The sequence below is a fragment of the Dromiciops gliroides genome, chromosome 5, assembly GCF_019393635.1.
Source record: "Dromiciops gliroides isolate mDroGli1 chromosome 5, mDroGli1.pri, whole genome shotgun sequence".
NCBI classification, from domain to species: domain Eukaryota; kingdom Metazoa; phylum Chordata; class Mammalia; order Microbiotheria; family Microbiotheriidae; genus Dromiciops; species Dromiciops gliroides.
The window spans coordinates 1,884,090-1,908,325 of NC_057865.1; the positions used below are offsets into that span (position 1 = coordinate 1,884,090).

The following is a 24,236-nucleotide window of genomic DNA, read 5'->3' on the forward strand; positions in this document are numbered from 1 at the left end:
TCCAGGAGCCGAGCTGAGTCCAAGGCCCCTCGACCTTGGGGATGGCGATGAGGAGGACTTGTACCTGGGCTAGGGAGCAGGGGGAGGGGAACGGAAGAAGAGACCCGCGGGAGGGCAGCTTCAGAAAGGCCGCGCAGCCCGCGTGTGCGCCAGGGCCTTGGTTCGCACCTTGCAGAGAGCGTCTTATCGGGTCGGGGGCTCTCCTGCAGCCACCTGACCTTGCCCTGTAGAGGCACATGCTCAGGTGCAAAGGTGGCCCGGGCCCACTCACACAGAGAGAGCCCTCGGGAAGGCAGTGCTCGCCGAGCTGGGAGCCACAAACGGTGCCCGGGAATCCTCTCTTCTTACAACAGGAAAACGCGCCGTGAGGGTCGCAGCACCCTCTACAAGCATCCCGGGAAGGCCTGGCGGAGTGGGCGCCAAGCGTTTGACCAGGAGACAGAGAGACCTGGCTTTCTATCCCACCTACCACCGGAGGAGCCATATGACCCTGGGCGAGCCATTGAACCTCAAGCAGCCTGAGGTGTAGACAGGGGGCCACCAGTGCTAGTGGAGGGTGGTCCCTCCCTCCCTGGAGCCTCAGGAGGCTTCTTCCAGCGCTCTCCCACAGGATCTCTCAGTCCCGGCTGGAGTGAACACTGACAGATGACAGCCCGTATGTCCCCTAGGTATCACCAGCAGTCCGCCTGGGGTGTGTGAGCCGGGCCACACCCTCTCTCCTATCAATACCGACCCCTCGGGGCGCTTACAGTCTAGTCCTGGCTAAGGCCCCAATACTGCAACTTCCCAGGTTGCACTGGGACATTAACCTCCCCCCCCAAGCTGAACGGAAGAGGGGTGTGATCGTGCAGGTGTGGAGGTAGCTGTTGCACGTTTATGGGAGGGGGCCCAGGTGGGCTGAGGGCTATTCCCTCGGAAGGAGTCCCCAATCCAAACACTTCCTGGTGCCCAGACTCGGGGACCCTCCCCGCCCACACAGGGAACCCAGGCCCTGTTGTCAGGGACGTCTCTGTTTGGTTTCTCAGGCCACCAGACCATTCAGGGCCGAGGAAGGGCCGTGGCACATGTGGAAAACATTTCTGATAGAAAAGGCTGCGACACTTGGGCCGGGATCACATTTTCCCAGACCTGACTCATGTTCCTTTTTGTTCGCTTTTGGCCGCCTTTCATGCAAAACACTGGATGGAGCAGGCGGGAGAAAGGCAGCTGCGCTCCCTGAAAGAGACCATTCATACCTCCGAGAGAGGCCGAGGCCCGCGGCGGGTCTGACTCAGGCTTTGCGGAGGCAAGGCGCGGCCAGGTTTGGGCCCGGGGCCGTGGGGAGCGAGGGAGCCCCCTTATTTTCTTAGGTGTTCAGCAGATGCCGGACCCACGAGAGGAAATGTGCCTTCCAAGCCGGAGGCCGGAGGCCGGCTCTGTTTTCACACTCTCAAATGAAAGGCGTGGATGCTGGTGCATCTGCCTTCAGAACACTGAGTTCTCTGCGCAATGGAGGGAAGACCCGCAGGCCTCCAAGAAGATACCGGCTTTTCTTGGGTAAACAATCCAGCCTCACCATCACTGCCCAAAGGAGCGTGCATTGGCCCCGCCCCTAAAGCCGCTGCTCCTCCACTCGTCCTGCGTCTGCAGCTTCCGTGGCGTTGTGGCGCCCCTCCCCAGCCTCCGCCCAGAATGTGCGATTGGAGTCTGTTGGGTTCCACCCCCCATTTTTCCATTGGTCCCCCATCTCCCTTGGCAGCCACCCCCTTGGGGCCCCCCTCGAATCCTCAATGACCTCCCCAGCTCCCATCCCCCCTTCTCCTCTCCATCTCCCCCCCGGCCCCACGCTGTCAAAGGGATTTCCGGAAGTTTCTCTCACCTGGGCATGGAAAGCCTTCTGCCCCTGGGTCCCTGCCAGACATTTCCTAGTTCTCCCCTTCACACATGCTCATTACCACTCTCCTGTCCTCAAGCCTGAGTCCCTCTGCCCCCTGGGGGCCTCAGCCTGTGCTGTCCATCAGTTGTCAGACCCTCTTCTCTGGTAACCCTCATTTGGTCCCTCTCCTTCCAAACATTATCTGGTGGTGAGTTGTGGTAAGTGGGTTGTGACACCCTTCTCCCTCCCTCTGCTCCAAGAAAATGGAAGCTTGTTCAGGGCTGAGTCCCTTTCCATCAGTCCTTACACGCCCAGTGCCTCTCCTTAACAGATGCTGAGGAGGAAGCTTGGACAGCCTTGAAGGACCCCAGACTGAGGGGAGGTCTGGTCCAAGGAAAAAGTCAGGGGCACCCTGTGCCTGGAGGAAGGCCTGGCCCAGAGCCCAAGCCCCAGTCGATGACTGAAATGGACATCAGTGTTGGCGCAATCAGAGGGGATCATCTCATGAGATCAGAGCAGCTTAGCTCAGCACCAGAAGACTGGCCTTTGAGGGTGACCCTAGCTGGGTCTGGGAGCCGGCCTTTTGTGCCATAGCACATCCACAGTCTGATCCCTGGGGGCCCCCAGCTCCCACGGGCTGATGGTCACCTCTCTGCCATGATTCTTGGCTCCATTTATCCTGCTCCAACCTCTCTCCTTTCTCCATCACCAACTACCCACTGGGCAGCTCAGAGCGAATTCCCAAAGAGGACATCTTGAACCTAGCAGGTCCCAAACAGAAACGTTCTGCTCCTGCACCCCCACCCCAGCTTTCTGGCATGCAAACTTCCCTCTTACAATGGAGAGCACCAACATCCTGAGTCACACCCAAGGAGTTAAAAGGAGCAGATGGAAGCTCCCTCCCTCTTGTTAGAAGCAAGTTGCCCAGTGAGAGGCTGAGTGACCCCAGGCAGGAAGGACGTGGGAGGAACAGGGAGACAAAGCTATGCGCCCAAGGGCCTGCGTGTACAGCCCCTGAAGGCTGGTCCTAGGGCACTCACAGGGGTCTCAAAGGGTTGGGGTTACCTTGTTGCCTTGAAAGCCTCTTGGCCCGGGTTCACCTGGTGGCCCTCGAACACCCTGCCCAATAGGAAAGCCAAGAATGAGCTTAGGTCACATCAGTGGCCCCTCGGTGACTGGGCTAGAGGACAGGCCACATAACTGGGAGTGGGCTCGGGGCTGGAGCAGAGAAGACACCCTGAGCTGACTCTGAGATGGCGGAGGGGAGAGCTTTCAGGGTCTTGGCTAGACTCTCTCGTGGGGCTGGGGGCTCCCGGCGTGCTGAGCTGGAGGCAGCCCCATGGGGATGCTGAGCCCAGACACAGCCACATGAAGGGAGCCCAACGTGGGGCACAGTCACCTCACCCGGGGTGAGCGGCCGGCTAGACAGCCTCTATCTAACCCTCCCCACGTTGGGGCCAGAGGCACTTCGAATCCACCTCCTTGCTCCTCCCAGTGCAGAGGGGGAGGGGTATCTCTGCTCCACCCCAATGCAGATCGATCTTAGCCTCTTACCTGAGGTCCCCGGGGGCCCTTGGGTCCATAGAGGCCTGGTGGTCCCTAGAGAATAAGAAGAGACCGCAAGGTCAGAAGGCAGCGGCTCATGAGACCAGACGTAGGTGCGGTGACTGAGACACTAGCACCTGGGGACGGGGTGAGGGTGAAGGCCTGAGCTCCTCCCGAAGACCCTGGAAATAAGGGGCCAAGCGTTCTCTAAGCAAGGAGCCTCCTCTCCCCACCCCTGCCCTCTCTGGAGAGGACAGTGGAAGTTCTGGAGGGAAGGCTGTTTGGTGCTGGTGTCCGACATCTTTTATTTGAGTGAAGTGCCTTGGCCTTGGTGGTAACCGCTCAGAAGGGCGTCTTCTCCCCCAAAGGGCCACCCTTTCCTACTTGCACTGAACCCTCAGCTCCCACTGTGCACAGAGCAGCTTGAGGGCAGCATGTGCTCAGCCCTATGTAAAGACCATCTCATTTCATCCTCACCATAATCCTGAGAGCCAGGGAGGTGCTATTATTATCCCCACTTTACATATGGGGAAACTGAGGCAGTCAGCAGGTAAATGACTTGCCCAGAATCACAGGCTAGCACGTGTCTGAGGCTGGATTTGAACTCAGGTCTTTCTGACTCCAGGCTCAGGGGACCACCTAGCTATCACTTAGCTGGGGCACGAATCTGCCTTGATGCCAGGTTAGGTGTGCTCTGGTGTGGCTCCCCTCCCCCCCCCACCCGCCTCGGGCCAAGGGGACTTTGACTTTTTCCTGTGCAGGACTAGCATGGAGGAGGTTAGCAGCCCCTTGTAGTAAGGCCTGCCTTTGCCCCTCCCGGTAGCTCCATCTCTGCCAGCATCTTTGAGTCACGCCCCAGGTGGCACTTGCTCAGATCTCCTGGTGATGGTGGCTGAGTTCTCCTTGGCGGGGATCCACCCCCTGCCTGTACTTCCCTAACTCTCCATTGTGCCAGCCCCGGCCCCTCCCTGACTCCTCATGGTCTATGAACATCTGGAGAACAGCGGCCGTGTCCTTGGCCATCCTCGCCTCCCCAGGCCCAGCTCATGCACGCAAGGCACAAGAGATGCACACCTCGAGGTGACTCAAGTGACTGAAAAACTGGAGCTTTCTCTCCACGAAGGTCAAGCTCCCCCGAACCTGCTTCTGTTTGGCCAAAGTGGGCTCTGCCAGCCCCTGTGGCCACCTACTGCCCACTTCAGGGCACCGAGGTCCCAGAGGGGATCTTGGGGCTTTGGCACAGCTGGCCTTGGAGGCCATGGCCTCTGCCAGGCAGAGTCGGGGAGGCATCACTGGGTCAGAGGTATAGCCAGAGAACTCCATGGCCCACTGACCACCCCACCTGGCCCAGCTCACCCCACAGGACAGCTCCTGACTCCAGGAATGGCAGTGGGCCACTTCATCAGTGGTCACTCTGCCCTTCTCAGCTCCAGGGACCTCCCAGCAGGATGGAGAGATGGAGCTGAGCTCAGCAAAATGGACGCCCCCACAGATGGCTCTCCCATATGGGAATCCCAGGCACGACATAGCTAAAGCGTTACTTACTTTGTCCCCTTTTATCCCCGGGGTGCCACATTCTCCTCGTTCACCCTGGAGAAACATGAAGAGAACATAAAAGTGGTCATGGCTCAGCACTGGAGTTGTTAAGCTGTGCTGCATTACGGTGCAGTGGGAACAACCCGGGGGTCTGTGGAGAGCTCCCAATGTCTTCCCCAGCCCTGGGATGCCCACACGCCCCTGCTGCCGGTCCCCAAGAGAGAGAAAAGATGGCACAGATTAGGCGCATGTCACCCACAGTTGGGGACTATGAGGCACATTCCCCAAGAAAGACAGATCTGGGCTTGGGCTCGGATGCCCTTCTCCCTCTACCTCCAGCCACCTTTTTACCATGTCATTCTAGCCTAGAGCAACAAAGCAGGGTGGGGCCCATAGGACCCCAAGGCACACGATCAAGAATCGTCAAGAATGGGGCAACAGGTGGAGCAGTGGATAAAGCACCGGCCCTGGATTCAGGAGGACCTGAGTTCAAATCCGGCCTCAGACACTTGACACTAGCTGTGTGACCCTGGGCAAGTCACTTAACCCCAATTGCCTCAGAAAGTAAGAAAAAAAAAAGAATCGTCAAGAGTGCGGGACATCTTGACTGCTACAGGCTGGTGACCTTGTATGAATCACAGCCTCCTCCTTTGGCAAAATGGAGGCTGGGCGGGTTCAGAGTGAGGGTTGGGGTAAGCAGGGCCGGCCCCAGGTGCTTCCCATCCCGAAGCTCTTCTCCTCACTGCTGGGGAAGGGGAGGACATGTGGGCCCCGGAAAGGAGGGAGCGGAAGGGCAGGCAGAGTGCCCAGAAGGGACCTGCTCTGTGACCCGAAGAGATGAAGGAACAGGGAAGGGATCTATTTGTACACAAATATTGACGGCGGGGACCCCGTGCGCTGGGGGAGGGCTGGACAGGTTGTGTTGGTAAATGGCTGGGAGGGTACTATTGTGCGGAAAGAAATGGTCAGGGGCCGTATTCAGAGACTCTGTGAGGACCGAGGCTAGGGAAGACAGCAGAACCAGGAGAACATTGTACTCAGCAACACGGGTCAGCTGTGACAGACCGGCTACTCCGGCCAGACAATGCCCAGAAAGATTCCCAAGGACCCAGGAAGGAAAAGTCTCCCCAAGCCAGAGAGGGAGCGGCCGAGCTCCGAGGGAAGGCTGCACCAGGCTCCCCCCCTTCCTTTGGTTTCCTTGCTTTTTGGCTTCTCACGTGTTATTGATATTATGTCGATCGATCGATCAATTGCCTTCTCAGTGAGTGCAGAAGGGGCTGGGGGAGGGAAAGAATTTGGAATTCGCAATTTACAAGATGAATGTTACAGGGAAGGAGGAGGAAGAGGAGGGAGCCATCCCAAGCATTCGAATGCACCAGCTCCGCCCGGGGTTGGAGGGGGCCCTTTGCACCACTTTCCTCCCACACCCCATGGGGAGTAGAGTTGACCCTCAGAGAGAAATGTGAGTGCTGGAATCCGATGGAAAGTGTCCATCAGGACAGAGGGCCCCGGAGCCAATCGCTGGGTCATGGGAGGGGAGGCTTAAGTGAGTCAGTCCCCAAACGGGAAGCATGATAAAGGGCAGGGCCCAAAATGGGCTCATGAGTCTTTGGCCAGGAATGCACATTCCACTGGCCGGCAGATCTGGGAGCTCCAGTTTTTGTGTTAAAGGCAGATTCTGTGAATAAAAAGATTGTCCTCCCCTCTCCATTCTTTGTAAGCAAAGGGCTCCCCTTCTTTGGTGGCGCCAGGCATCTTGGTGGAATGCCCACGGTTATGGAGGGTCAACGGAAGGCAGTGGCTTTGGGGGCAGAGGGCCTCCTCCAAATCCCAGATCTGCCACTTGCTGTCTGTGTGACCCTGGGCAAGTCACTTCACTGCCACATGCCTCAGTGCCTTCTGTCCAGCTCTCTGTCTGGGACCCATAGCATTCCCTGGGAGGTTCAGGGTCACTTTTCTTCCCCTATCCCAAGGTTATTGGTCACATGAACATCTTACCTTGTCCCCTTTGTACCCAGGGTCTCCCTGAGGAAGAAAGGGAAGAGAGGTTATAAGTAAAGGCCAGTAGCCAGTCCCTTTCCAACCCACGTTTGTCAAAATGCACCAACAAGTTGCCTGATGCAACAGCTTCTAGTGTGAATGTCCAGGGAGGAAAAGGGACTTTCCCGCTGCCCTTCTGCTTTCCCGCCTCATTCCCAGGCCCCACGTTCCCAAATCACTGGACAGAGTAGCCCTGTGGCCTCAGGAGCCCGGTGAGGGCAGCGTCCCAGCCCTGAGAACAAGGCCTGGGACTAGGCATGCTATGCACTTACCTGGGGGCCTTTCTCTCCGGCCTCTCCTTTCTGGGCGTCACCCTGTCACACAAGAGCAGTCTAGTCAGAGATACAGGGGCTCAGAATGCCTTCCCCCCCAGTCCTCTTTGACAGCAGGACCAGCTTCAGAACCGACCCAGGACCCTGCTCCCTGCAAAGGGCAGGAGCCATCCACTCTAAGCCCAGCCTCGTCCTTGTGAGAGGAGCTATCCGTGTAACCCTGGACAGGCCTCGATGACCGAAAGCCCACATCATCCCTGCATGTTGTCAGGGGCCGCGTGTACATGCGTGAAGGAGTGCACAGCCTGGTTGTGTGCCCAGCCTCCCCAAAGGAGAGAGAGAGAGACCCTGAGCATTCCCATACTTGGAAAACAGTCCGAGCTCTCTCTGGGTAGGAACAAGGGGGACTTGGAGCATCTGACCTTAGTTGGCAGGGGATGGGCGAACTACATGCTGCTTCATGGCTCCCGAGAAAGGCCTGCCAAGGACGGGCAATATAGACCCTCTCTCCCAACCTGTGCCAGCTCGGGGTGGCATCGGCAGGGCCGGCCCTTCCTCCCCAAGCAGTGTTGTTTCCAATCACTGCCCTCAGCAGCACCAGGCAGTGAGTGCCAGGGCCCCCAGGAGAGACCAAGCCGGGCTCTTGGCGTGGGCAACAGGTGCTGGACTCTCCCAAAAGTCATCCAAGTTTGAGCAGCTCCAAGAGAATGTGGACTTTTATGTTTTAAATAAAACTGGAAGGGGAGATGGTGGGGAAGGGAGGACAGGATTGGAAGGAAAGACTCACGGGCTGCCCTTTTGGTCCTTGCTCCCCTTTGCTTCCTGGATAGCCATGGGTGCCCTGTGCGGGGACGAAATATAGTCATGAACAGGGGCGTTCCCCTTGCCCAGCTGGGTGCACCCTGAGCCAGAAGAGCTTTGAGGGCAGTTTATCCAACAGCCTGCCTGGAAGAGATGGGGCCCTCAGAGGGCACAGCAAGGGCTTAGGAGAGAATACCTCTTCCTCTGGACTCAGGCTTTGCTCAGCTGAGCAGCACCCCTTTGTGACCCCCAGAAAGGGAGCCAGGTGGCCATGGCAGGGAGGTGGGCACCAGGGCACAGGGTTCTCCCAGCCTCGACTCCCCGATGGGGTGGCTGTTGTCCTCGATCACAAGGGTTTGCCCTCCCTCCCCAGCTCCCCAGGGCTCCCTCTGCCACCCGGGCCTAATCCTGGCTCATTTCGAGATGCATCCAGAGACTGAGAGCCAGGGGAAGACCCTCAGGAATGGGGAAATGACCTGCCCAAAGTCACACGTGTGTGGTCAGTGGCAGAGACGAAATCCAAAGCCAGGTACTCTGGCTTCCCAGATCTTCCCCCACCCCCACCCCCAGGCAGGACACTCCCACAAAACCCCTTCCTCTTTGGCTTGGGTCTAACTAAAGTTCAGCTCATTTTAGAACTCCAGCCAGTACCGCTGGGCTGGGCTGGGCTGGGCTGGGCTTAGCATTCTCCTGGGGGCTGCCCTTGGGAAAGGTTGCACCCCTTTCCCAAGCGGAGCCTCCTAGCTTCCTGTGCTACTGAAACCCTGGGGGACCCTCAGGCTCCATCCTCCCCGCCCCAGGGTGCTAGGGACATAGATACTCACGGGAGGTCCTGGCTCTCCCGGGTCCCCCTTCTCACACTCACAGGTCTTCAGCATGCACTGAAACATGGAGGGGTCATGTTGAGATGCCAAATCGCCAGCACTGACTTGGAACTTAGGGGTTTGCAAAGCCCTTTCTACATGTCGCATTGAGCTGTGTCACAAGGATCCTGCACCTGGAGTCAGGAAGACCTAAGCTTGTCTCCAGCTTCAGATCCTCATTAGCTGTGTGACTCCAGCCATAGTTAAGTGACTACTTCACTTCCATCTGCCTGGGTTCACCACCATCACCATCACCACCATCACCATCACCATCACCATCACCACCACCATCACCACCACCATCATCACCATCACCACCACCACCACCATCACCATCACCATCACCATCACCATCATCACCACCATCACCATCACCACCATCACCACCATCATCACCATCACCACCATCACCACCACCATCACCATCACCACCACCATCACCATCACCATCATCACCATCACCATCACCATCATCACCATCACCATCACCATCACCACCATCACCATCATCACCACCATCATCACCATCACCACCATCACCACCACCATCACCATCACCACCACCATCACCATCACCATCACCATCACCATCACCACCATCACCATCATCACCACCATCACCACCATCACCATCATCACCACCACCATCACCATCACCATCATCACCACCATCATCACCATCACCATCACCACCACCATCATCACCATCACCATCACCATCACCACCATCACCATCACCACCATCACCATCACCATCACCATCACCATCACCATCATCACCACCACCACCATCACCATCATCACCACCATCACCATCATCACCACCACCATCACCACCATCATCACCATCACCACCATCACCATCATCACCACCATCACCACCATCACCATCATCACCACCACCATCACCATCACCATCATCACCATCACCATCATCACCACCATCATCACCATCACCATCACCACCATCACCACCATCACCATCATCACCACCATCACCACCATCACCACCATCATCACCATCACCACCATCATCATCACCATCACCATCACCATCATCACTACCACCATCATCATTATATCTCACTTGCTCCTCACAACAACCCTGAGAGATAGATATGATTATTATTTTCCTTTTATAGTTGAGGAGACTGAGGCAAGTGATGGTGAAGAGACTTGCTCAGGGTCACCCAGCTAGTCCATGTCTGAGGCAGGACTTGAACTCAGGTCTTCTTTACTCCAGGCCCAGGACTCTATCCATTGTACCACCTGGCATTTCACATTCTAGGTGATGGGTGACAAAGGGCACATTTTCTGTCTAGTCCATCATAATCAGAGGTTAACCTACAACCCTCTCTTGTGCTGTTAAGACTGAACGATGGATGATGGGTGGGAGGCAGAGGCCAGAGGAATCGGGTGGAACCTGGCACCAGGAAGATGCCAGGTGCTTCCCTCCCTTCTGCATTGGCCAGCCTACTACATTGGCAGGGGTCCCTGGAGCAGTGCTGGGCTGCTCAGGCTGGCTGGTCAGAGGTCTTCTGTGAGGAGAGGCAAGTAGGACTCATGGATGGGTTTCTGGAGAGCAGCTGCAGCAGTCTGGGATTCCTCACACATGTGCAACTGTGTGCACATGTGTATGTGTCTGTGCGCCCATGTGTGCAAACATACATGGGCATGACACGTGTGTATATGTTAACACATGTGTGCACGTGTGTGCTGTGTGCTCGTGTGTGTGTGTGTGTGTGTGTGTGTGTGTGTGTGTGTGTGTGTGGTTCCACTGCTCCCCAACATGGCGAGAAGTGACCAAGAGAACCAATGAGGTCTGGGTCTGCCTTCCTTGGTTGGTTCTGTGAATCTGAAGCGGCCTTCTCTCCCTCTGCTGTTTGGGGCTTAGGAGAAGCTGCGCCCAGGTTCAGTCCAGAGTGTCTGGGCACAAGGGCTGCCTCTCAAGCTGCCTGTGCTCTCCCTTTGCCCACTGCCCTTCTCAGCCCCATCAGGAGAGGCCTGGATCTCTCTGAAAATGATAAAGAAACCCCTTCCGAGTCAGAGGAAGAGCCCCTTGGAGAAGGTACTTTCTGGGGCTGCCTGATGGGCATGGGGCAATGCCAGTGTGCCAAGGGGGGGCAGGGGAAAGCAGGTGGTCGTGCTCACCTTCTTGTCAAAAAGGGTTTCCTGGAAAGAAAGAAAAAGGAAGCGCGTTACCCTGGGCCGTGACTGCAGTTTTCTGGAGTTGGGATGGGTGCTGCCCCTCCGTGTGCAGACCTCAGCATGTGGTGGGGAGGAGGGGACACCCGACTTCCAGTTCTGACTCTGGGTCCTGCAGCAAAGGGCTTGTCCTATATGTCGGCTCACCCACAGCCTAAGTCCCTCCTGGGTCCTCTTCCCCCACGTGGGCTGTTTTCTGTTGAGATGGAAACTCCAGGAGGGCAGAGGCTGGCTTTTCCTCCTGTATGTATCCCTGGTACTTAGCACAGAGCAAGGGCTTCGGCATCTTTTATTCATTCGCTCATCATTCCTATCCTGTGACTCCACTATCCCACACTGCCCCCATTTCTCCCCCCACCCCAACTCCAACCAGAGTCTTCTCCAAGGGAAGGGGGTTTGGAGCCCAAAGGTGCTTATGAGGCAATGAGGTCCCAAAGGCAGAGCCTGGATCCACACCCAAGTGCTCTGGTGGCCAATGGCCAGAATTCCTCCCCTCACATCCTGATGCTTCCCAGGTTTGGCTCCCCAAAGACCCAGATGCTGAGGGATGAGCAGCTTGGGGAAGTGTGGAAGAGCAGAGAGAACCATGGGTCTGACCCCAGAACACCTGGGCCCAGAACACCGTCCCTTCACCTCTCGGGACAAAGATCCCACAGGCCACTCTGTCCACACTCAATGTACCCACCCAGGTCGGAAAGCAGGGAACTGTAGCTCAGCTCAGGCCATGCAGATGCCGGGCATCCCATGGAAACCACCCACCCGCCTGTGCGTGCAGAGTGGGGCCTGGAATGCCAAGTCCAGGCTGGCCGACAGGAGGGACGCTCTAAGGAGCGCTCCCAGCAACCCCAAACCATCACCCACCAGCTCCTTCACACAGGGTGGCTCCAGGTCTGCAAACACAGGCCAGCAGGCTCTCGGGTGGCCCCAATGGCATCAGTAGGAGCTACCTCATCGACAAGCTTTCTAAAGGAGCAGCCTGAAGATACCAAGGATGGATGGGACCCAGAAAGGAGGTGCCTTGGCCAGGCAGCTGCTGAGGACGGCCTCCTCACACCGGGAGCAGCCCCTGGAGGGGAGGCCTGGGGAAGCCTGGCCAGGAGGGATGAGAGAGCGGGGCTGTGCTACCCCCCCAGCCCCCAAAGAGGCCCAGCCTCTGCCCAGAGCTGAGCAAACCAAAGGGCTGTCTACTGGTAAATCAAGTATTAGAGATCAAGGAGAGCCTCAGCACGTCAAGGCCCGCTTCTCATGCCTGAGAACCCCATCTCGTCACTGCCGTGGGGGTCTCAGAAGGTGAGAAGGTCCCCCGCCTCCCCATCATCTGCTGCTTTGGGAAGTTTCCACTTTCACAGGGTCCCTCGTCTCACGCTGGAAGGCCCCGCGCCCAATCTCATTCTACAGCTGAGGACCCTGAGGACCCTGAGGCCAGAGGTCAGGTGACAACGTGACACCCCCCAACATCCAGAGACCTAGTGCACATGCAGCTGCTCTAAGACGGCTTCACGAAGTCAGCGCCAGGGACTGTGTGGTCCAGGGAAGACCTGCCTGGGTAAGGACCAAGATGCTTAGCAGCTGGCAGAGAAGGCCCCCAGGGAAGGGGCAGGGGGTGGGAGACCAGAGAATTGTCCTTGAGCCCTCGACTGGCCCCCAGGACAGAATCTAGAGCAGAGTGAGGGAACTGCCCAAGAGGAGTGTCCACACCCAGTGGGAGTGGGGCCAATGAGCTCTTAGGGGGCCTCCGGGTCTCTTCTAGGTCTGGGACGGCTCTGACTCTGGTTTGGAAAGTCTGTGGGCAATTGAAATCATAATGGTGATGACTAAATAAATTTGAAAATCCTGGCATCTCAAGCAGGTTAGAATCCACCATCTCTATGAGAATACCAGCAGCCCGAGGTACACCATGGACCAGGGAATTTTGAACAAAGCACAAAGGCCCCCACGCCCCCTCCCTGGGTCCCTGGGGCAGCAGGGGTCAGGGAATGGCTATAGGGCCCAGTTGTACTATCTAGACCACTCAGAACCAGTCATGTGGGCAGGAGCCCAACCTTGGCTGAGAGACAGAGAGAGTGCTACTTCCCAGAAGAGTGGGTTTGTGGGAGCTATTGGCAAAGGGTCAGGGTCTCAGAAGACAAAGGGAGCAGTGAGGAAGAAGGTAGGGGGAACTGTGAGGGGGGAGTCCCACAGTAGATGATGACATTATGGAGGGGTTCTAGGTTACGTGGAGGCAGAAAGGATGGCTGGGGGAGCGGAGCTGAGGACTGTGGAGATAGACAACAAATAGTCGGAAAGGGAAGACGAGAGCCTCAGCTCACAGGCTCATCCATTCATGGCAGAAGGGGTCTATGAGGACACTTAGTCCAAACCCTCCAGAGGGGGAAACTGAGGCACAGAGAGGCTGAGTGGCTTGGCCAAAATCACACCAGAGTAAGAGGCAGAGCCAAGATTCGAACCCAGGTCCTCTGCCTGCAGATTCCATGCTCTTTCCACTTCACTTAGGCTTTAGAGGTGTGCAATGGTGAATAAATTAAAGTATATTGTCCGTTAAGTGTTGTAAGCTGTAGGCAAAGTCCTGTGTCCCAAGAAGGAAACCTGCTGCCCACAAGGAGTTGCTGATTCAGCAGGTACAAGCCTCCTGCTCAGAGAAGGCCGTGGGAAAGGTGGAAGCCAAGAGCCCAAGGTCACCTGGGGTCAGGGGAGGTGGGGACTCCAGGCTCCCAGAACTGTGTGTCTGTGACGGGGATGGGGTGGGGTGGAAGGGAACAGAAACCTGACCAGACATGATAGAACCGGGCAAAGTGTGTAGGGGGAGCAGGGCTCAGCCTGGACTCCTTGTGGGGGAGACGTACTAAAAGGTGCCATCTTCCTGATCGATGCCTTCCTACCTCCCGTTGTGACCCAGGAGACGGTAGGATTAGGGACAGAGGGAGGGAACCGTCTGAGGCCAAGGGACAGAGTTGGCTCGGAGGCCCCAAAGGGGAGCCTGACCTCCCGGAGGAGGGTAGGGGGCAGGAGTGGAGGGGCTGGAGGCAGCTCCCCCAAGCTCAGGAGAGATGACTGTTAACATTATAGTGAGAGCAGTGATTATGCTTCAGAAATCAGCAACACTGCAAATCAGACCCTGATTTTTTGTTTTGTTCTTTGTCTAAACTTAAGAAAGGGATGGAGAAAATGTGAATGAAGATGACATCATATAATGTGCCACGTGTACATTTTTTGGAGTTGTCAAGCATTTGCCAGCACCCCCTGGGTGGGGGGGGGGCGCGGCTCAAAGGGGCCATGACAGGCACCTCCTTCTGCTCTGGAAATGGAAGCCCAGAGGTGAGCAGGTCATGGCTAATGGGATCAAAGGACTCATCTCTACAGGTTTCCAGTTTAAGAAACACTTTGGAAGGATCCATTGCTGTCCAGAGGTAGCAAGGGGTACCCCCGACTGAGAGGACAAGGCCAGGTAGACGAGCGTTTAGTGAACACGAAAGGACAGAGACTCTCCCTTGGCTGAGGTATGCAAGGGGCACTACATTAGGCAAGGTTGTTAACACCAAAGCAAAGGAAAGAAACACGAAGGGGAGTTAAAACTCCTGGGATGAAATAACGGCAGGCTATGGAAGCCTGCTTTGAGATAAAACAAGCCTCCAAGTTTCCAAAGACATGGTCAGGTCAAAGTCTGACCACATCCAGATAAAGCAGAAAAAGACCCCAAAGCCACAGTGGAACACAAGTTGACTCAGTGTCATTCCTGCTCCATCAAAGGCTAATATGATGCTAGCGTGTAGTGAGGAGAATAATGGTCTTATAAGCACCAATTAGGAGGCAGAAACTGGACCAGGTTCCGAGGACAGACCGATTCAAGACAGTCCCTGACCTTATATAGGGCGGGGATATGGTCAGAGAAGGGAAGTTTGGGTCTGGGAAGTCCCAGAGAACACAGAAGGTTAGGAAGTGACCGTCCTGCCACCTGAAAGCACTGGTGACGCTTAGTCAGGAGAACCACCAGGCAGGCAGATGCCGAATCCCCAATCACTGTTCAATGCACTGTCCCACCTCTGAAAGAGACAGAGACACTCTTTCCCTCTGCTGCCCCGAGAGACCAATGCCACTCCTGAGCGCATTCAGGGTGAGCCAGGGGCCCCATCCCTTATTCAAAGAAGAAGCCCAGAGTGAGTGAGTGAGTAAGTGAGTGAGTGAGTGAGTGAGTGAGTGAGTGAGTGAGTGAGTGAGTGAGTGAATGAGAGAGTGAGTGAGTGAGTGAGTGAGAGAGAGAGTGAGTGAGTGAGTGAGTGAGTGAGTGAGTGAGTGAGTGAGTGAGTGAGTGAGAGAGTGAGTGAGTGAGTGAATGAGAGAGTGAGTGAGTGAGTGAGTGAGAGAGTGAGTGAGTGAGTGAGTGAGTGAGTGAGTGAGTGAGAGAGTGAGAGAGTGAGTGAGTGAGTGAATGAGAGAGTGAGTGAGTGAGTGAGTGAGAGTGAGTGAGAGAGTGAGTGAGTGAGTGAGTGAATGAGAGAGTGAGTGAGAGAGTGAGTGAGTGAGTGAGTGAGTGAGTGAGTGAGTGAATGAGAGAGTGAGTGAGAGAGTGAGTGAGTGAATGAGTGAGTGAGTGAATGAGTGAGTGAGAGTGAGTGAGAGAGTGAGTGAGTGACTGAATGCCTGACTCACCAGTTGATGCTGTACTTTCTCAGTAACGTTAGGATCACTCAGCAGGGAAATGGGTTTACCAGAGGAATCTCCTGATATCAGCCGAAGTTTGGCTTCATTGGCCACCCGGGAAAGGCCAACGGTGACAAATGAGATGCCCAGATTCCGGGCTTCTTCTGAGATGCCGCGGACATCAGGGTTCTTGGGATGGTCGATGCCATCGGTCATGAGCACAGCCACCTTCACGCTGCCATCGCGGCCTTCTCTCTGAAACAGGCGCGTGGCGTTGGAGATGGCATGGTAGGAGAAGGTGCCTTGCCCAATGAAGTTCATTGACCGGACCCTCTGCTGGAAACTCTGCAGCCCCCTCCAAGAGGCAAAGGGCTGGTCCACTTGGACAGAGCTGCTGAATTGCAGGGCGGCCAGCCTGACGTCGTCTTCCCTAGGCGAGCCCAGAGGTGGACGGGAAATCTTGTCAGCGAGATTATTGACAAACTCTTTCTGTTTGTCAAAGAGGATGATCTTGGAACTCTCTGAACTGTCCACGATGAAGAGTACGTCAATGGGGCAGGTGGAGCCTGAAACAAAGGAACGGGTGAGGGGCGGGAACCCTCCCTGAGGGCAGAGAGCTGTCTCCTGGCGTGAGGCTGCCTGAGATGGGCTCGAAGACCCTCTCCAGGCTCATGGGCTCATTGCCTCCTGGCCCTGCCAATACCCAAGGAAGACATGTCTGCTGAGCCTCAGCCCACTAGCCATCCTGCTGGAGGGGGAGGGGCAGGACAGAAAGGTGGTGGTCTCCCAGAAGGCTGCCCAGCAGGACAGACTCCAAGGCAAACAGCAGCCTGTCCACTTCCCAGACCACGCACTTCTGGGATGTTCTCTTTTGGAAGTCACAGAGACAAGGGGAACCCAGGAAGGCAGCGGGGCAGTGGGGAGTGGACGGCCGTGCCTCTCGGTGAAGCCCAAGGAGAGTGTGCGCACTGAGACAACTCCCGGCTCACCTGGAGATGTGCAAAACCTCACAGCGTCCTTTGAGCTAGCTAAGAAAAGTGTCTCACCCTGCAGGTCACTTCTCCTGGAGGACGATGATGGGTTTCCCTGTGGGAACTTCTTCCACTGGCCATGCACCTGGACAATTACCAGAGCCACCCAAAGGAGCAGGGGCAGAACGTGAAGGCTGGGGGTCCTCATCGCGGCACCTGACACAAAAGCATCTGCTCCGTGGCACCAGGGGATGGGGGCCAGGCAGCGATCCCCCTGGAAATGAGGGAGCGAGGTTGGCCCTGAGCAGGAGGCTGAGCGGGGGAAGATCTCCCTAGAAGAGGCTGCCAGACCGCATTCCTTAGCCGCAGCCGACCACCGTGGGCAGCTCTGGGCAGCTCTGGGCACCCCGGGCCAGCAGGGGCCAAGAAGGAGGCATTCTTCTCTGGTTCAACAACTGGTGGCTGGGCCAGGACCGGACCTGCGAGCCCTGAAAATAAGAGTCCCCTTCCTGCTCTCTGCTCTCATAGGCATCTCTCCCCCCAACATACATGTGTACATGCATACACATACCACATAACACACGTACATATGAACACACATGCACACCAATACACATGTGGATGGATACACCTACCTACACAATACACATGCATATACAGCACACATATACCAACACAAGTATAGAAGCAGTACTCACATACCCATATATACACATACATGTACACAACGCACACACAATGCACAATATGCACACTCAGAAACACACATATACACATATACTAACACAGACATGTATCCACGTGCATACACAGAATGTAGTGCACATACTGTAATTACACACATGTATGCATACACACACGTGGTACAGATACGCACAATGTATGTACACATACATTTGCATACATGTGTGTACACACATGAGCACACCCCATGTGCGCACAGAGATACATATACCTGCACACAAATATATAAACACATGCTCACGTGTATCCATAAGCACACACATACACACTGTACATATATGCATGATACATATCTTTGCATACACGTGCATACACAGAATGAAGTGCACAGACATGCACATGGTACTTAATTACGTACATGTACATCTGCACACAATACACACGGTACACATATACACCATGCATGCACACACATGAACACACATCCCCATGTGCACACAGAGACACATATACCTACACACAAATACATAAACACATGCTCACGTGTATCCATAAGCACACAGATGCGCACAGAGAACTGTGCTCCTGACTTTAACCTGGCCTCGTCTTGAAGCCAAGCCTCACTCGATTCAATGCAACAGCATTTAGATTTCATCTAAAGAAGATTCCAGGTTCCCAGCACTGCCCAAGGTGCTGAGGACAGAGACCAAAGCACAGCCTCCCCTGCCCTCCAAGAACTTCCGCTGTGCATGTTGATATTCAGCACAAGGTCATTGGAGGAGGGAGGGGGATGAGGGCCACCTTGGAGGAGCAGAGATGACCCTGGAGGGGAGCTGGACTCTCCCAGAGACAGATGGGAAGAGGGGTCACCCTCCAGGTACAGAGGCAGCTTGGGCAGGAGAGGAAACACCATGTTTTCAGCGGTTTGCTTAGAATTCGGAGAGCTTCCCTTCTAGCCCTGGACCACCAGGAAGGGTAGGACTGATGGCATGGGGTGGGATTTGGATTTGATACTGGGCTAATGGGAATCCACTGAAGGATTATGATCAGAGAAACAACTTGATCACAACAACTGGCACATATGTGATGCCTTAAGTTCTTCAGAGCACTTATGCACATGATCTGTTTGAGTTTCACATTAACCCTATAAACAAGTTTACAGATGAACAAACACAAAAAGTGGGACCAGATGGATGTACAAATTCTATCAAACCTTTAAGGAATAACTGATTCCAGCAGTACACAAACCACTTGTAAAGACAGGAAAAGAAAGAACACTACCAAATTCCTCATGATATAAATGTGGTCTGGATATCTAAACCAGAAAAATCAAAGCAGAGAATGAAAACTAGAGATTAATATCCTTAATGAACATTGATGCAAAATTTGTAAATAAAGCATTAGCAAGGAATCTAAAGAATCCTATCAAAAAGACAATAAACAATGACCAGGCTGGATTTATACAGGAACGCAGGGCTGGTCAAATATTTGGAAAACTAGAAGCACAACTGACTATACGAATAGCAAGAACAAGAAAAACCATATTATTACATTGATGGTTGTGGAAACAAGCTTTTGACAAAACCCAACACCCATTTCTGTTTTATATTAAGAAAAAAACTTAGAAAACACATGGATAGCTAGACCTTTCCTCAGTATGGTGAGATCTTGAGGACAAAGAAGCAACAAAATATTGTGAGTGATGTGGACATGGGGGAAGAGGATCTGAAAGCATCAAGGATGACTCTCAGATTACAAATGTAGGTAACTAGTACCAGGGTGAACCCCATAACCGAAACAGGACAGTTCCAGGGAAAGATAATGGGCTCTTTGTTCGACATGTTGAATTTGAGACCAAACATCCAGGATGTCGATCAGGTAGCCAGTGATTTCAAACAGATATTCATAAGAGAAACCAGGGATGAAAGTACTGATAATAACTGAACCCCTGGGAGCTGGTTAGATCACCAGGAGAGAGAGTATAGAGAAGATGAGAGGAGAGGAGAAGGGAGGGGAGGGCAGGAGCTAGGGCAAAGTCTCAAGGAACACAGATGATGGTGAGCTAGGACACCCAGCAAGACAGTGCGGGAAAAGGAGACTGAGAAAGAGCAGCTGGATAGCACTGGAGCCCCTCCACTCTCCAGGATCCTATGATGAGGGAGGTATGAACTGATACGGGCAAAGGAAGATGTGTCAGCCCACACAGTGTTTGTTCTACAAAGTGGAGGTACTAGGGATGAGGGTGGTTGGGAGTCTGGGTCAGGGAGCACCAGCAATGGGTCTCTATGGCTCTCTAATCCAGGCTGGCCAACTCTGGCCATTCGGGATTATTGTGGGGGGGTAGAAGACTGGGCAACTGTGGAGTGTCCACATGGGCTCTCTCTGCTGTGGCCCTCATCTTCTTTCCTCCCCAGAATGAGCTCTCTTTCCCATCTTTCCCAGCCAGACCTGCTGCTGTCCATCTGGTGTTCTCACGAGGAGCGGAAGGGCTTGCAGGATGGAAGTGGGGATAGGGAAGGGATGGCAGGAGGGAAGCTGAAGGAGTGGCTGGTAGGAGGGAGGGAGGCTGGAGGGAAGGAGGCTGTGCGGGAGGGGCCGGAGGGAGCCTGGAGGGGGGGCTGGTAGGAGGGAGGGAGGGTGGAGAAGGGGCTGGTAGGAGGGAAGCTGGAGGGGGGCTGGAGGGAGTGAGGCTAGAGTGGGGCTGAAGGGAGGGAGGCTGTGGGGGAGGTTGGTAGGAGGGAAGCTGTGAGGGAGGCTGTGGGGAGGGGGCTGGAGGGAGGGAGGCTGTGGGGAGGAGCTGGAGGGAGGTTGGAGGAGGGGCCGGAGGGAGCTGAGGGGCCCGTGGCTTGCCGTGGCGCTGAGAAGCTATTTCGGAGGCTTGGTTTGCTGGAGCCCGTGGCAGGGAGGAACAGACCCTGAAGGCAGAGCCCCCCTTCTCCCCTCCACCCCCCAGCCCAGGAGACAGGGCAGCAGTCTTCTGGCAGAGGGTTACAGTCGCCCCTTCCCCATCTCGGTTTCCATCTATCGGAGTCGGCACAAGAAATCAAACGGGAATTTGGGGGAGCTTTGCAGAAGCCACAGACAGCATCCGTCAGAGGGCAGCAGATGACACAACTCAGAAATGCATAGAACGTATATCCGGCATTATATGTGAATGGGTCAAACTTTACAATAAGATACTGTAAACACGCCAGGAAGGACTAAGAACCAATGCAGACTGGGGGGGGGGGGTTGGAGGGGGTGGAAGGATAACTACTGACCCAATTCCCTTCCTTTCCGTCCCTGCTCCTTTCTCAGGGTCCGGGCTTCTTCTCTTTCCTACTCTCTCTGGCCCCTTCCTCATTCATGCCTGCTCTCGATTCTGAGGCTGGGGTCAGTGAGACCTGAGTTTGAATCCTGCCTGTGATACTTAGTAGCGGAGTCTCTGTCTGTGCCTCAGGTTCCGGCTCTCTAAAATGGGCATCAGAAGAGCACCGTGAGGCTCAACTGCGAGAAGTCGGGAAAGGGCTTTTCTCCCCGTTCTTACTTTGGGTTTCAATGACCACGTCTGGGCAGACGGCGCCCCGCTCCCTCTGCCGCTCCTGATCTGGCTCCTGTGCTCCTCACCCACATCCTCAGCGGGCTGTTGGGCCAGGCCCATCTATTTCCCTCCTTCTTTGTGCTCCCATTCGCCTTGTAAATACCTGGCATCTGCCTTGAACACAGACGGGGTCACACCCTCTCCTCTCCAATCACCAGGAGCTCCCCATTACCTACTGAGAAAAGTTTCAACTCCTTGGAATCTAAGGCCTACGTTCTTGCCCGAGCCGGCCTTTTCTCCAAGGGCTTGATGACCCAAACCTTCCATCCTTCCAAACTACCCCCTAAGCGGAGTGGGCAGACTCAGGAAGAAGTGGGTGCCCCTTCCCCGGAGGACTGAACTGAGGCTGGATGACCACATGTCAGAGAAATCATGAAGAGGAGTTTGGCTCGGAGGTGGGAGGTGGGGTGGGCGGCATACCTCAGTATCATTCATTCACTCATTCTTTCATTAGTTCACTCATTCATTCAATCACTCAGTTACTTCACTCACTCCATTCATTCATTCACTCACTCACTCATTCATGTATTCATTCATTCATTCAAAAAGCATTCTGTAAACACCTGCGATGTGTTGGGTATGGGAACAAAGACAAAAATCAGCAGAGCCTGTGGGTTACAGGCTTGCACCTCTGTCAGTCTCGCAGGGACCTCTCTTCACCTGCGGCATTGTGCCCCTTCCTCCTCAGACTTCACTTGACACACACATTCATTCACTCACTTGTTCATCTAGTCAGCAAGCATTTCTCAGGCAGATGCTCGGTGCCAGGCCATGGGGAGCTCAAGATGAAGCACACGGGCCTTCCTCTCAAAGGGCTCACTGTCCAGGGAGATGCAGGTGAGTCGCTAGCTGAGTATCCTGAGCTCACCAGAGGTCCCCAAAGTGCTAAGGGATCTCTCAAGGGGCTGTGCCCTCGATGACATATCTGGGCCCCCCTACGACCCTCCCTGGCACTTGGCAGAGCTTCCAGGCTGGGCATTACTGTCACTGCCTCTCCTCTTCCCCACCCTCTCTGACTCTTGGAAAACAGGCTGCAGGTCAGGACAGTGGCTGGGAGTCAGAAGGCAAGGAAGGGTCGGGGCAGAAGGAGGGCTTCCTCCTTGCCTGGGGCCTAGGGAATCCTGAGCCCACCTTCTCTGCTGCTGCCAGGGGCTGGTCGGGCAGGACCCCACAGTTCAGGGAGCCCAGCCGTCCTTAGCCCGCGGGGAGGCCCCATCCCCACCCTTCAGGCTCAGTGGCTCTGAAGTGGTGCCGAAGTAGGGCCTGGGCAGGCAGGCTCCCAAGCCCAGAAAGTCTGCTGCCTCCCACAGACGGCTCCCGGCTCCCAGTCCTGACCCTCCCCAGCTTCCTGCAGCCCAGGCCCCTCTGCTCTCTTTAGCCCACCCTGAGCTCAGAACCACCTCCATCCTTGGTCTCTGCACCCCCAGAGGCCCTTGGGAAGGGGAGCACCTTGGACTGGGAAGGGGTGCTGTCAGCCCTCTGGGGCATCTTTGAAACCCTGGAGAGCCTGGCCCCCCTGCACAGTAGCCCTGGAGCTGACGCCTGGCCCAAGGGTGTGTCCACACCCTTTTTGGGTATAAATCAGAGATCCCACAGAGATCTCCTCTGAGCAGAGGAGATTCACCAGCTCCTTACAGTGTATTTGTGGGTACTCCCTACACTGCCCAAAGTCATCTGTGGTATGAGATGCCTCTGATACCATAGCTGTCCTGTCATCCCAAGCCGGTCCTCACTGCTCAGCTCGGCCTGAGTGAGAGGGGCCTGACGTGGAGGATGGTGGGTGAGGAGCCTGAGGTCTGGGATGGAAGACGAGGGCTTTCTCCTGGGGAACCCCCTGTGTGACCCCCACTCCACCCCACTCCTGCATACCCCCTGTGTGATTTCTGATGTAGCCTTAGGGCTGGCCCTTCGAGTCTCTGCCTTAGCACCCACAGCTGAAATGAGGAGTGGGCTGGAGCGGTGCAGAGGTCTCTTCCAGCCCTGCATCCTGCAGATATCACCTCCTGCTACCCTGCCGTCTACTATTTCCTTAGTTCTTCAAGGCCTCAGTTTCTGGAGGCCATTTTGTCTTTTTCAGGGTGACATGAGTTAGGCCAAGTGTCCCCCTGGGGTTTAGCCCATCTTCCCTCTCACTTTCAGGATGCCCTTCACACATGTACATGCACACGAGCACACACACACATACACACACACACACTCTAAAGTCTTCCTGCCTTTGTCTGAGCCTCGGAACCTCTGTAAATCATCACTCCTTCTGCCTCTGCTCCAGTCTGCCCAGGTGCCCTCAAGAAACTTTTGGCTAAAGGCCACCCTTTGATTCCTGGAGGGTGCCATCACTCTCGGACAAGTGTGTCCCTGACCTGCCCAGGAGCTGCCCCTGAGAAGGACACTTAGATGCCTGTTCTTGGCCAGGATTCAGCCAGGCTCCTGTCCTCCACAGGAGGCTCCAGCCTCCCCTAATCCTGAGCTTGCCCACTATGCTGGGGAGAAGCAGTTCCCAAAGCCAAGCCCCCTTCCTTCTGGAGGTGTTGGGATGGCAGGGGGATCCAAAGGCTAACAGTGTTAAGCCCATGGGCAGGTAGCTTTTAAAAACAGACCCTCCTCTACTACTTCAGTCCATATCCAGTTAGTGAGCTGTGGTTGGGGGAGAACAAAGGAGGGAGCGCCCCCAGAAACTCAAGGAGGAGGACCCAGGGACCTAAGGGAGGGAGCACTGCTGAGGTTCAAGGGAGGGAGGGAGCACACAGGGGCTAGAGAGAGAGAGGGAGCACCCTTGGAAAGTCTCTCTTGGTGCCAAGCCACTCGACTGTCCAGTTCACATAGGTCATAGCAAGGCTTACCTAGCTTCAGGTGTCAGCAGTCCTGCCTACGGAGTAGTTCTGGCCTCTGAGCAGATGTCAGCAGCCAAGAAGGGAGGAGTGGGGTGCATGGAGAGACAGCCCCAGGCACAGTCTGGTCTGTTGGAAGTGAGAATGAGCTTTGATTCTGGACTCTGGTGAGCCTGGGTCAGCTCATTAGCCTCAGTTGGATGCTGAGTGGTCAGGCAGGGTGCCAGGGTGGAGATTCGGGTGGGAGCACCAGGCCATTTAAAGGCACAGGGTCCTTTAGGAACAGGCTGTGCTCCCAGCCTTATTTCCAGATGGACCACAGGGCTCTGCCCTGCATCTCTGCCTGGGTGTCCAACTGTGGCAGACCAGCTCTTCTTGTTTGCCATTCCTACGGCTGAAGTCTCAGATAATAATTAAT

The 24,236-nt window shown here is 55.3% G+C and overlaps 1 protein-coding gene across 6 annotated transcripts in view; it reads right to left on the reverse strand.

Moving 5' to 3' along the window:
- COL28A1 (collagen type XXVIII alpha 1 chain) overlaps window positions 1-23,959 on the reverse strand; it is a 63,256-nt gene extending 39,297 nt beyond the window's left edge. For 4 of the 6 annotated variants that reach the window (XM_043969427.1, XM_043969429.1, XM_043969428.1 and 1 more), the window contains exons 1-11: window positions 23,831-23,946; window positions 16,802-17,000; window positions 15,765-16,321; window positions 11,064-11,084; window positions 8,874-8,930; window positions 8,036-8,089; window positions 7,249-7,290; window positions 6,935-6,961; window positions 4,946-4,990; window positions 3,410-3,454; window positions 2,921-2,974 (exon numbers count right to left, since the gene is read on the reverse strand). In XM_043969427.1, coding sequence (XP_043825362.1) covers window positions 2,921-2,974; window positions 3,410-3,454; window positions 4,946-4,990; window positions 6,935-6,961; window positions 7,249-7,290; window positions 8,036-8,089; window positions 8,874-8,930; window positions 11,064-11,084; window positions 15,765-16,321; window positions 16,802-16,934 — 1,035 coding nt within the window. In that variant the 5' untranslated portion in view covers window positions 16,935-17,000; window positions 23,831-23,946. Of the gene's footprint in view, window positions 1-2,920; window positions 2,975-3,409; window positions 3,455-4,945; window positions 4,991-6,934; window positions 6,962-7,248; window positions 7,291-8,035; window positions 8,090-8,873; window positions 8,931-11,063; window positions 11,085-15,764; window positions 16,322-16,801; window positions 17,001-23,830 lie in introns of all 6 variants that reach the window. The other 2 variants (XM_043969430.1, XM_043969426.1) reach the window with 2 other exon arrangements.
- Between the last annotated feature and the right edge of the window lie 277 nt (window positions 23,960-24,236).